The sequence below is a fragment of the Folsomia candida genome, unplaced genomic scaffold, assembly GCF_002217175.1.
Source record: "Folsomia candida strain VU population unplaced genomic scaffold, ASM221717v1 Fcan01_Sc004, whole genome shotgun sequence".
In the NCBI taxonomy this organism is placed as follows: domain Eukaryota; kingdom Metazoa; phylum Arthropoda; class Collembola; order Entomobryomorpha; family Isotomidae; genus Folsomia; species Folsomia candida.
Genome location: NW_019091196.1, coordinates 12,438,704 through 12,451,257, shown reverse-complemented (window position 1 = coordinate 12,451,257; position 12,554 = coordinate 12,438,704). Strand labels below are relative to the sequence as shown.

At 36.7% G+C, this 12,554-nt stretch overlaps 2 protein-coding genes across 4 annotated transcripts; one reads left to right on the top strand and one right to left on the bottom strand.

Annotated features, from left to right (window-relative positions):
* Positions 1-731: 731 nt before the first annotated feature.
* LOC110849181 (DBH-like monooxygenase protein 1 homolog) lies at positions 732-8,587 on the bottom strand. 3 transcript variants are annotated; one of them, XM_035851621.1, is made up of 12 exons: positions 6,244-8,587; positions 5,798-5,928; positions 4,721-4,879; positions 4,471-4,617; positions 2,866-2,993; positions 2,646-2,763; positions 2,358-2,582; positions 2,141-2,298; positions 1,899-2,071; positions 1,677-1,817; positions 1,431-1,605; positions 732-1,188 (listed from the first exon to the last, which is right to left on the bottom strand). In XM_035851621.1, exons 3-12 carry the CDS (start codon positions 4,778-4,780, stop codon positions 780-782), a joined length of 1,734 nt encoding a protein of 577 aa, XP_035707514.1. In that variant the 5' UTR covers positions 4,781-4,879; positions 5,798-5,928; positions 6,244-8,587; the 3' UTR covers positions 732-779. The 3 variants fall into 3 exon arrangements, with proteins under 3 accessions (XP_035707514.1, XP_035707513.1, XP_035707512.1); XM_035851620.1 differs by having other exon boundaries at positions 5,798-8,587; XM_035851619.1 differs by lacking the exons at positions 5,798-5,928; positions 6,244-8,587 and adding an exon at positions 4,995-5,096.
* Positions 8,588-9,123: 536 nt separating this feature from the next.
* Positions 9,124-10,138, top strand: LOC118435481. Its single transcript, XM_035851627.1, has 2 exons — positions 9,124-9,571; positions 9,638-10,138. Exons 1-2 carry the CDS (start codon positions 9,400-9,402, stop codon positions 9,799-9,801), a joined length of 336 nt encoding a protein of 111 aa, XP_035707520.1. The 5' UTR covers positions 9,124-9,399; the 3' UTR covers positions 9,802-10,138.
* Positions 10,139-12,554: the final 2,416 nt, after the last annotated feature.

The following is a 12,554-nucleotide window of genomic DNA, read 5'->3' as shown; positions in this document are numbered from 1 at the left end:
CATCTTCCAAACGGGAAACAATTCTTACAAAAAAATAGGAATTAAAACTCGCTTAAAAACATGCTAAAAAATTGTCTTTGGCAGCAGCCACATACGTACATATTTTGAATACCGAACTTTATCCAAGCTTCAAGAAATGATTTTATCCCGTACTTTCATAAAACTTCCTGGTTCGACTCGACTTTCTTCTTCACAATCTCCACAGCATCGCTCTCACAGAATGACACTTCATTTTTCACAATGCAGGGGATATGACAAGGATATTTTTCGGAATATTGGGTAAAAGAGGAAGTGAGAGGGGAGCGAGAGAGAAAGCGGAGTGATAAAATAAGATGTGACAGACAAGGGTGATAAATTTATTGCTGCTTTTGCTTTGCCCCAACAGAAAAAAAGATAAGCTTATTCAAGACAAACAAATAAAAGTTTTGCTTACAACCTCCTGATTCAGTCAGGGGCACATAACTGACTGTCCCCGATATGGCTCGAGTAGAGGAAAAATGAAATGAATTGGATAATGTTTGATCTCTCTCCCAACCACTCTCACTGGATGGATGGAGTTGGATTCATATATAGTTTAACAGTTGAGTGGGTCTCACTCGAGGGGTGAATTTTTTGGATCATCTTGCTGGAGAAAAGTGCAATTTGTAATTTTTAAGATTTAGATCTTACTCAGAAAATGACATGTTTTACAACCGCTACTTTACTGACGTGGAATGTAATGAGTAAAATGGTCATGAAAAATGATGCTGTTTATTGTTATCATTGTCCGCTTTCACTATTTATGTACAACTTTCTTTAAACAAAAGTACGGAAGTGGCTGTTAACACGATAAAATAGATCTGTAGCATTTGTACTTTAGTGACACTACTGCTGCTACTTGAGCTGATGAAAACTTCTCTTCTGGCGGAACAATTCTTATCTAGCGATGAGGGGGGTTGATACGTCGTCGTGACTTTGGGATACTGCGTCAATACTTGGAATTTCGTTTTGGGATCGATTAATGCTGCTGATAAATCGATGGCAGGATCCTGCACGGCGCATCCGACCAATTGAGGAGTGTAGGCTTGAATATCTTGTATTTTTAGGCGTAAATCTTCCGTCCAATTCACGTGTGAACTTAAATATTCGGCGTAAGTTAGGTTTCTGAATTTTGAAGGACGTTTAATTTTAGGGTTGGATACTCCAGTTCTGGAAAAATAGATGAGATTCTATTCATTTATGTTACCTATGATCGTAGAAAACTGGTAGTGAATCATTACTGACCGGAGTACATATATGACTCTACCGGCAATAACGGGTATTTCCGTTTAGCAATGTTGTGGTAATGACTCAGAAACAAACTACTACCAATCCGGTAGGAGTTTATTACCAGATCAATACCACTACGGAGAATATATGCGACTCTACCAAATTTTTAATAGCACACATACCTTTCTACGGACCGAATCCCAGTAGCGTTCATAAGCATGGGTGCGACCACTTCGCTCCCACACCCAACAACTCGACCTTTCGGATACATAATGGCGTCGCACATTTCGTCCGTTGTCCTGTAACCGCCACGGACAACTCTGGGTGGTTGCAATCCTCGAGTGTCGTATGTGCATTCTGATTTAAAATAAATACAACTTTGTACTTTGCCATTGTTGCGACTTGCGTTAGATATTAAAATTGCTTACCAAGAGTGAGATGATCACCGGGGAGAAGCTTGACTTCCTTAATATTCCGATTCTCTTGGTACCCATTGTCATAATTTTGATCATCTCCAAGAAATGGAAGTTCAACATCCTCGCGAAAGTGTCGAACCCGCATTTTGTTGGCTAAAAGTATGAATTAATTGAAGTAACTGCTTAACAAAACTGCCAAAACTTGGTGGAGAATTAGTTTCCTGTGTTATTTACCGGTATTATGCGCATGAAGTTGAACATTGAACAGAGTGTATCCCGTATCCGGAAGGAATTTCGTACATTCAGGACTGCAGTGACTAACCACTTTAAAGTTGGAGGAATCGGGAGGAATTGTTAGTCTAAAATCAGCCACAACTCCAAATCCTAAAAGTCCGACTTCAATCGGTCTGGAAGACGGATTGTTACATAATTATTGTAGATTTATTACAGACATTTTTTTATTGTCTCAATTTAACCTTGGCTGTTCGCTGTAAAATAACTCTACGCCGGTTTGAAATGACAGTCCCTTCGCCAATCCTGGGTTATTGAGGTGCAGTTCTAAGAGAAAGTACTCTCTCCGCTTTCCTTTTCTTGTGCTTATTGCAAGCCCGACATTTTCGGGAAATATCATGATCTGCAAAATACCGAATTTATTGAATAGACAGATTTTATGGTTAAAATGTTTTTTCTTACATTTCCACCAATTGCCCAACTGTAAATAATGGTTGAGCAATCTTTATACGCGTCAAATCTCCGTTCGCCTATATCGTCGCTATATCCGCCAGAAAAGCAGTTCCCATCTTTAAATTGGGCAAAGTATTTTTGTGGATCCGCATTGTTGAGGGGAGGTTGACAAGAGTACAGAGTCAGGTGGTGGGTGTGACGGAGGGCCAGTTCATTATTTAGTTTCGGACCCATCTGAACCATTACAATGATTCAGTTTATATAATTTCGTTAAAAGTTAGCTATTTTTTTACATACTGCAATGATGTGAGGTGATTCATTCTCCAAAGTTTCGGGCCCTTCTACCACAGAACACCAGTAAGTAGAGTCTGTAGCTGGGAATTCAGCTCTGGTCAGAATATTTACCGATTTGTATCTATATAAATTGCCATTCATTTAATAATTTTAAATATTCTAAAATTATTGAGCTGAAATTTACAAAAGTAAAAAGTAGTGTTCACAAATTTGCATAATTTACTTTGTAAGATCCACTGGGAAAGGAGGTGGATCCAATAATTTGACAGAGTAAGAACCCCTGCTCACACTTCCGTGATATTGAACAATATCACTTTCTCCTATTGCCCACAGCAGCCTTTGTGTCTCATCCTGTATAACTTTCCATTATTATGATTTCCATCCTAAAATATTATTTAATAATTGGATTACACGGAGTTAAGTGGAAAAGTCGAAGAAAAAGTTTTGCTTTATTTTGTCAATATTTCGAATGCTATCTGCTATTCATTATCAAGACATTTACAAGATGGGAAATTTGTTATGAGATTTCGTAGTTGAAATTAGTTAGTGTAAATTCATAAAAATAGTTGTCATGTTTGTGGCGTTGGATACTGGGGTCACGTTTTCAAGTGATAAAAAATGTAAAGGGACCCAACTTGATGGACCGAAGGAAAACCTTGCCATAAAGAAAAGAAGGAAAACCTCAGTCAATCCACCCAGACCCCATTTGGCATCAAGTTGGGTTGATGTTTTGTTGTGTGTCGCTTGAAAGTGGGAGTGGTTTTGTGTTAATAAATTTTGGATGTCGAATGATTGGTAGAAGTAAAGCTGCCCAAATGGGGTTGATGTTTTTGCCGTCATTAGAGTTGATTTTGTCTTTGTCAAGTTTTTTAATGTAAAGTCCTTCTTTGTATTTACGGTAAAAATATCTGTGTTCTGATTCAATAAGTGCAGTGGATTGAAAATGGATGGTGTGAGTGGGATTGTCTTTGATATGTTGTGCTACTGCTGAAACGATTTTTTGCTCGGTGACATGCTTGTTTTTGTTTCTGGTGGTCATTTGAGAAATGTTGGTATACGTTATGTTTACCTTGTCTGTTTCTGATTTGTGTTCTTTTATTCTATCTAAAAGTGGTCTACATGTTTCACCTATATATAGTTTGTTACAAGAGTAAGGAATTTTATATATACCTATCTGAGGGGTTGGTGCTGCCTGTTTGTGTGTACATATCATATTTCCTACTTTTTTACCTGGAATATAACCGAAAGTGCAAGAGAGAGTGCGTCTAAGAAAGTGTGAAAGTTTTGTTGTGAGGGGGCCAGAATATGGTAGTATGATACGTGCGCCTGTCTCTAATGTTTTAGGTTCATTTGTCTGAAACTTTTTAATGCGTTTATTTATGAGATGCAAAGGGTAGCCATTTTGCATGAGTTGTGATTTTATTAATTGTAATTCTTGGCTTAGGAATTCTGGACTGCAAATGGTAAATGCCCTATATAAAAGTGAATCAATTACCGAAATTTTGTGAGATTGGTGGTGGTAAGATGTGTAATGCAAATATCTACCTGTGTGTGTACTTTTTCTGTAAACTTTGTGTTTTGTAGTACCATCTGTGTATCTTATTATGGTTATGTCTAAAAAATGTAATTGATTGTTAGTTTCTTCTTCTAACGTGAATTGTATCTCTGGATGGAAATTATTGAACTGATTTAAAATGTTTGTTGTTTCGTTTTTTGTGATGCAAGTGAAAGTATCGTCAACGAACCTACGATGAAAATGTATGAGTGGGTTATTATTCACTAGTGTGAGTTCTAAAATATTATGCATACATCGTTTTCATGACTCTACCTTGATGTCAACATCATCTTCGTCACAGGTTTCAAGCCGTCGTGAGAACTTGAGGTGGGTCACTCCTTCAGATTTTTTGGCATCCAGCAAGGTCCAATCTTGACTGACGTCAATTACCGGCTCAACATTGCCAATTCCGTGCCGGTCCTGTTTTATTTATTTTAAAAAAAATAATTCAGGAATGCATTACAAAAACTTCCATCCTAACAATTTATTCTGCAACTGCATAAACATGAAAATCTCATATTACCTCAAAGTACGTTTTCCCATCCGAATCCACACCCCCGATCACAATATCGGCCGACTTCATTCGTCCCGTGGAGGAAATCCCAAACCCAACATAGCCCGTCGTGTTAACTTTCACTTCAAATGTGATCAACTCCTTCTCCTTGTCAACGGCCCATCGAACCTGCCCAAGTTTTAAGCCGTTTTGAGTATAATCTGATCTTTTTTTTGTAGAAAAATAATTTTGTACAAAATTCCTTATTTCATCGATGAATAAGTAATTTCATCATTCATCGAACCTCAAAGTTTCCACCTCTGTCCAGCATAGCAGTTCTTTCTAATAAAGGATTTAATGTTACACTGTTGCTTACAAATCCAAAAGAGTTAGAAAAGTGGGATAAAATTAGCAGGAAAATTTGTCTCGACTTCATTTTGAGAAACTTAATTGACAGAGAAACTTGTGTTTATCAAAATATAAACTCGCCGTGTCCACCTGGGTGAAATTGACAATGAAAGCGTTACAATGGTCAATACGTAGTCAAGTCAAAGGTTAACAGGTATTTATTATTGTTTCAAATAACCGAATGACTCCTGTTTAAAACTTTCACTATAAAAAACTATTCATTAAATTGATTAACGATGCCTTTGTTGATATAAATAAGTCCATTGTTTTATCTCATACGGCATAGTAGCACATACGTACATGTAACACTTACCTACGTAACCTGACATTTATTCTCCATGTCGGTTTTAGAAAAGTGAAGTGTAAAAATCTTTATGTTTTGTATTACGAAAAATCACGATAAAATACACCACTAAAAATTCTATTTCTAACCTTTACGAAGTTACATAACATCTTGTGACGATAATCGATTTGGTCCATAATTTTTCTAACAATTCAGCAATGATTGAAATTACTTATTACTTGTGAAAATTTCGTAATTTGACATATAAAAATTAATCAATCCATGCCCTTGTTAGGCTTCATTAATTGTTAGATTCCTATTTTTACTACATTTTTACAAAATTGTTAACCAACTTTTGCCATACACTATACACGGTCTACCGAACTCTGCAAAAGTTTTCCTAATTGGAAACTTACTTTCCATCCATATGTACATAAAGCTTGATTCTTGCAATCACGACCTGACACGGGTCATTGTATGGAGTTAGTCGGTCTTCTTACTAAATTTACTCTGCACAATCTTGGCAATAATAAGCTGTCCCCTTCTTCTATTCTCCAACAAAAAGAACAAAAAAAAACTTACTTTACTGCATTACTCTTCTGATGGATAAAATGGAGATGAAAGTTTTTTCCCTCTTTTCGAAATGGGAAAAGTTGCCTTTCTTGCATTATGTGCTGACTCAGGCAAAGATAAGGATCCTGATTGAATCTTCATTCAAACTCATGCTCAACAAAAAATTCAAAAAAATAAGAAATTCAGAGAGAAGGAGAAAGCACCATGTAAATAAATCGTTACAAACGAAATGCAGAAATAGAGTGAAACAAGTAATTCCACATAAAATTATGTGGCCACGCCCCCTAACCTTGAAAGGAGGATGGTCCGCATGACCCCAAAAGTTGACCTCCAAAAGTTGAGTCCTTATGCATGATGTCGCAAACCGATCTGGATTATCTTAATCCGTTATCCTGCTGACGGACAGACGGACAGACAAACGGGAAAAGTCTTCCCTAGTAGTGTCTCACCCTATGATAAAGCTAACATACGATTTGTGTATGTAAGTATTTGCATATTACCCAATATTTGAGTCTGATCGGTAAATTATTGTAATAATTAAAAGGTTTAATACACGCGTGAGATATATTTATTGAAAATGAGTTTAAAACAAACAAATGCAAAATTTAAAATGGTTTAAACTAGAATTCATCCAACTTCGCATTCAGCTCGTTAGTTTGCAATACAAATGACAAAACAGTTTGCTTGCTACACCCACATTTACTTTTACATGTCTTTGACATCCCTTTAATATCCATACCCTTATTTCCTTCATATTTCTCATCGGATCCGGTCGGAGTCATTCAACTGCATCCCATCTTCCCATCCATCTCTACATATCTACAACCACCACTACTTGTGCAGAAGAGGGCAATAAAATTCTTATTACAGCGATAAGAGCGGAGATATCCCCCAAGTTTTATTTTAGCCCTGCATCATTGTCATCTCGTCCCATTTCATTGCTCTCGTCCCAGCCTGACTCATTTATTTCATTGCTAAATGACTTGTCTTCACATAAAATAATTATTTTATGGGGATGGGCCATGATGAGACGGTTGACAGTATACGGCGATCTACGTATGCATACATATATGCAGCCCACGGTTTTGGACAGTAATCGGTGTGTTAAATGGATTGTAAGATTTGGAAGAAGCGGAAGTACTATTATTATTAAACTGCGGACGAGCGAGTGGGAGCAATTATTAATATGCATGGCTTTTTACTACCCGGTTTGAACTCGTCATACAATTTTCATCCTTCTTGTCGCCAATAAAATTATAAAATTACGAGGAATGGGACGGTTGTAATCACGATGGAATTAACGATGTTGTCATATTAATTTTAGGGTGGATTTTCCCTAGTTCGTGTTTATAATGACATGAAATGTATTTAAATTTGTTTGAATATTTTCGACTATTTTTTTTGGCGAGTTTGCATTAAATACTGACATTAAATACTGTGCATGACTGCATATTTAATAGTAACCGTTCGGAGATGAACGTTAATTATTTTATGCCTTGGTTCGGGCTAATTGTCATTGTAATTGTCATTTTCGTTCGTCTGTCTGTCTTTCGATAACGCTCGTGACCATTGACTTGAAATTTTTATCATATGCATATTGCGAAAGTTGGAAAGCGAGTTCGAAGATGGGCGAAATCGGTCACGTGATCCGAGTGGGTGGGGTATCATGCACGAAAATTTCAAATTAATAGTAGAAAACTGAAAAGTATAGAGCTTGCTAATGGCTTCTAGTAGAAGAATATTCAAATTGGATAAATTTTCGTGAAGGGACCCGATTGGGTGACTCATACCGATTTAAAAAAAATCGTCATGTAGAGCTGAAATTTGGCATGGTGGTAATGGAATCGAGCAAACATTAGAATTTTGAGAAATTAACATGGAAAGCGAAATTTGGACCAGAGATCCTTACTGCTTTCTCATGAAATAATATGAAATAAAATATGAATAAAAAGTAACCAGAAGGGCACTAATGGGTGACCAATACCGATTTTAAAAAGTTGATAATCAGCTAAAATTCAGCATGGAGTCGAAAATAACATGATTAGAATTTAGGGACCGCACATAAATTAAAATTATGTCACACGAGAGGGGGGGGGGGGTCCAAGGCTCCAATCATATCATACCTGTTAGATGGGGGAGGGAGTCTAGAAATCGCAATTTTTTCGTGACACAAGTAATTTTATCAGCAATACCAAGAATTTATGTTAGTTAATGAAAAATTACTACAAAATAGTAGCACTTGATTTTACACAAAACTACTGACAAATATGGGGTTAACAATCAATCCTGGTTCGGGATAAGGAAAGCTGTACTGATGGGTTTCAAAGATTGATTGATTGATTGATTGATTGATTGATTGATTGATTGATTATGCTTTATTCAAGTGTCTACCAAGTTCACAGTAACAAACCATGCTCTTCCACGAGTGACACATACAATATACAAATATGTTACAAACTAACTATATCCACTAACCAACACACCACAAAATAAAAACTCTGTTTAAAGTGCATTTCTTAATGCCAGCTGAATAAAATTTTAATAGACGGATCTAGTTAGCTGCTGACATTTTGTAGTTGAATTAAATACGGACAACTTCTTGCCACTCAACTCTTCCTCTGTACAGCTGAGAGAATTAATACTACATCCCCAGCTTATTAACTCAAACCAAAAATTTACGACTAGTAATAGTATTATACCCTGATTGCGATCGTTATGGGCTCTCCGGGTGGAGCCTAATAGGCAGAAACCAGCGCTCTTCCCCTCATTCTTTTCAGCAAACTGAGGAATGTGGCTGGTTTCTGCCTATTAGGCTCCACCCGGAGAGCCCATAATGATCGCAATCAGGGTATAACAAACTAATTATGTGCACTGGATATTATAATGGTTAATCTCGCTAATGAATCAACCTGGTAAATAAAAAGCCGATTGAAGTGCTCGAAAACCTTTTATTGATTCTGGGTGTTATTATCAACATTATGAAATACTGGAGCATTTAAATATTAAGAACCATTAAAAACGAAAACCTTAGTAATTCAATTAAAACGGTAACTGGTAATTTCCTATTCTTTTTTCCAGATTTAATGTCAACAATGGACAAAAAATAAACAACCGGACCGTGGTGCAAAACCAAATCTGCCTAGTATTGATACGCCAAGTAAAGGTGCGTTTATGCTTTCTGATTAATTGTAGCGATCTCTTAGAGAATTGATAACCGACGGGTTTTTAGTTCCCGTCCTCGTTACATTCGCGTCGCCATAGCGGTCGCTATGCAATTCGCCATGCGGGTTTATGCATTGTTTCCTCCTTCATTTCACGGCACCTTCACGATCACCATGAAAGTTGAACAGAGTTCAACTTTTACACGGATGAAGGAGCAAGGAAATTTTTAGAAACCATTACAATTTTATAAATATTTCCATTTGCGATTTCAAAATTTCACAAAATGACTACAAAAGTGATATCTGCGCCCAAATCTCCACTGGATCTGGAAGAAAAATTAATTCTTCTAGTTCAGCAACGTCCAGCACTGTACGACAAGAAGGATCCTGCATACAAAAATAGAAACACTCGTGCGGTGATGTGGGAGGAAATTGGAAAGCTACTAGGAAAGACAGGTCAGTTTGTTTTACTGCAGAGTCTATATTCTCACTTGTATTAACTCTAAAAAGGCAATTTTTCAGAGTTCGATTGTCAACAACTGTGGACAAAATTACGCAGCCAATTCAGCGGATTCCTGCGAAAATTACGCAATCCAAGTGGAAAAGAGGACAAGCCACGTCCCTTCTTCCGGCATGAAGGAGCAATGCGTTTCATCCGTGACATTGTTGACCCGGATGAAAGGTAATAGTAGTTTATATTTAATTGAGTAATGAGTTGGTTAAATAATTTTGGTAATGAAACTATCTCTAAACAAACAGTACCGTGTCCAATCTCGTGACTGAAGATGATTCTTTTTGTTTTTTTGTTTTTGTTTAATTGGCATAATTGTTTTTGTGAGATTATGAAATGGCTATGATTTTTTACGGGTTTTTACTTTCCCTTCGATGACCGATAGCTAAAACTAGCGTTGAGAGAAAGCGATCGTAAAAACTACAGAAAGTGTAAACCCGTTATGAAGGAAGGAACGCTAACGCTATGGCGACGTTATGTAACGAGGACGTTAAGCATAAACCATACTTAAGTTGTACTGGATTTGATCAAAACTGACAAATTTTTACAGTTTGAAATTTCTATTTTCCACAGTCGCCAGCTTGGGATTCAAGATGATGAGGAAACTCTTTCCAGAAAAATAGTGGCATGTCTTCAGCCGAAAGAGGAGAGATTTCGATATAAAGATTATTCACCGTTTTGGAATAGATGAGGTCAAGTTGAGGCGAGGTGAGATTTGTATGAAGGTATATGAACAGTTTAGTTGCGCCAGTTTAGTAATTGCGCGGAATTCAGAAAGTTCGGGGCGCGACAAGTTGGCGGAAAAGTTCGCGTTCAATCTGATTTATGCCTTGGTACAGCACCTCGAACCATTTCTTTCTTCAGCTTTAACTATCACACATTCGATTTTTTGTTCGAATAATCTCTACATAAAGTTTAGGAAAAAGGGATGCATAGTACTTGCACATTTATTTTCAAACCTTAAAAATATACAATTAAACAAATGTAACCAAAGTTGTTAAACAAAAACATTTTCGTTTTGCAAAATATTACATTTGTAAACGGAGAAAATTTATATATCTTTCGTGCAAAAAAATATTCCTGCAGATACATTGACCACTGCTGGTATATGAGTTTTTCATAATTGTTTACAAAATGCTTGGATTGGAAAACATTGATAGATTTTTGCAATTTGCAGTAAAAGGCACAAGTGATGGTGTTGAACTTGCAAAATATTTCACTAGCGCGTGATTTTGTACGGCAAAATTGAAGCTATAAATATTTCAGCCAAAGATAGCAAAAAAATGCGTGGAGAGAGAAGTGTGAAAAGCGAACGAACATGCGTTTCGCATTGAAATCGAATTTTTCCGGCAACTTGTTGCGCACATAACTTGCTGAATTTCGCGCATTGGCAAATGCGCGAAACGCAACAAATGTCAGCGCAACAAATGTTGCTTTTTAAGAGCTTATCTTTCAAACGGAGGTGTGCAAAAATTAGCATGGTTTGCATACCCATTGTCAGTGTAGGTAATTTCGTCAATTTTCAAAAGTTGATGACAATCCGGTTTGCGTGATTGCCTTCAAGAAGAACCTGTATCGAGTTATATTCATTGTGATCCTACTCCACAATTTTATACACATATTTGTACAGTGAAATGTTATTAGTGCGTTCATTTGACATCCGTAACGAACAGGTGTATTAGGTAGCTGGTGCTGCTCAATGCGCTCCAACTATGGAGCTAGCAATGATATGGCCTGAACTTTATTAATAACAATTTCGATTATTACTTCGTCTAAATGTCATGTTGTTCTGAATCAGATTGTCGAAAGATGCAGAAGCACGTTTAATATGACAAGATCTTAGAAAAGCAAAAGAATCTGTTGATCTAAATTGGACCCTGTGGCTTAAGGATAACCCTAAACTCCCCATCCTTGAAGAGGCTAATATCCCATCAAATGACCCAAGGATGGTAAAATTACGAGAAATACAAAAATAGACGCAACAGAATAATTGCAGATCAAAGAAATATCAGACCATATTTTCTCAACTATATTATAGGCTACAAAATCTCAGGCACACAAACAGATCAAGGACCAACAGAAATGTTCCGCTTAAATGCAAACAATCCAAACTTTCAAGCTTTCGTGTTTCTGGATAGCCATGTTCAGTAAGTAAAAATCGAAATACCTTATCTGAATGACTTACACTGGGTTTTATACTTCGCTTTATTATCATGTTCTCCTAACAATCCGTTTTCTTCACACATTTTATATAATCCGTAGCCAGCGCCCGTGCATTTACCATACGGAACCACGGGAAAGAGAAAGAAGCCCCGTGTACAAAAAAGCTAAAGAAGGCTATCGTGTATATTATTTGGTGAGCAAAATTTACAAATCAAGATCAGTAAATGAAAAATGGTGGGATAGTAATTGGCTTTTGTAACTATAGACTCAAACATTTAACCAAGGACCATTCATAGAAAATGTGAGGCCCGTACTACACCAACAATATATCTGGACCATGATGGCTTTCCATCATAAAGAGATCCTCAAGAGCCCCACCAAATTACATTTAGAAATCATAAACCAACTTACGATTTCAAAATTTAATGAGAAAGCAAGTCTAAGCTCTAGTGAATCAGATCAAGGATATAAAAAGATACGAAGTGGCGCAAATCTTTGAAATGATTCCAGGCAGAAATAATGGGAATTGGGTTAGGATCTAATCACACAAAGATAATTTTGTTTGGAAATTTCCATCATCATTTACATCATCATCATCATTTACGTTAACCTTTACACCGTGACTTTCGTTCGGTCATCCAGAAAAGCTTAACTCTACGTCTTGCATCATCATAATTTTATTAATTAAATGCAAACACAATTGCACTTCATACAACCTAGTTAGTCGACATTCGTAGCATAGCTGATAATGTAGTCTCCATTAAA

What these genes read in the sequence shown, in the direction of transcription:
- LOC110849181 (XM_035851619.1), bottom strand. Translation starts at nt 5,021, where the DNA reads ATGCTGGACAGAGGTGGAAACTTTGAG. An exon ending in ACAGAGGTGGAAACTTTGAG is followed by an intron (nt 4,880 to 4,994) that starts GTTCGATGAATG and finishes AAACTTGGGCAG; the next exon opens with GTTCGATGGGCCGTTGACAA. An exon ending in TTTTACAGCGAACAGCCAAG is followed by an intron (nt 2,072 to 2,140) that starts GTTAAATTGAGA and finishes TCCGTCTTCCAG; the next exon opens with ACCGATTGAAGTCGGACTTT.
- LOC118435481 (XM_035851627.1), top strand. Translation starts at nt 9,400, where the DNA reads ATGACTACAAAAGTGATATCTGCGCCCAAATCTCCACTGGATCTGGAA. An exon ending in AAAGCTACTAGGAAAGACAG is followed by an intron (nt 9,572 to 9,637) that starts GTCAGTTTGTTT and finishes GCAATTTTTCAG; the next exon opens with AGTTCGATTGTCAACAACTG.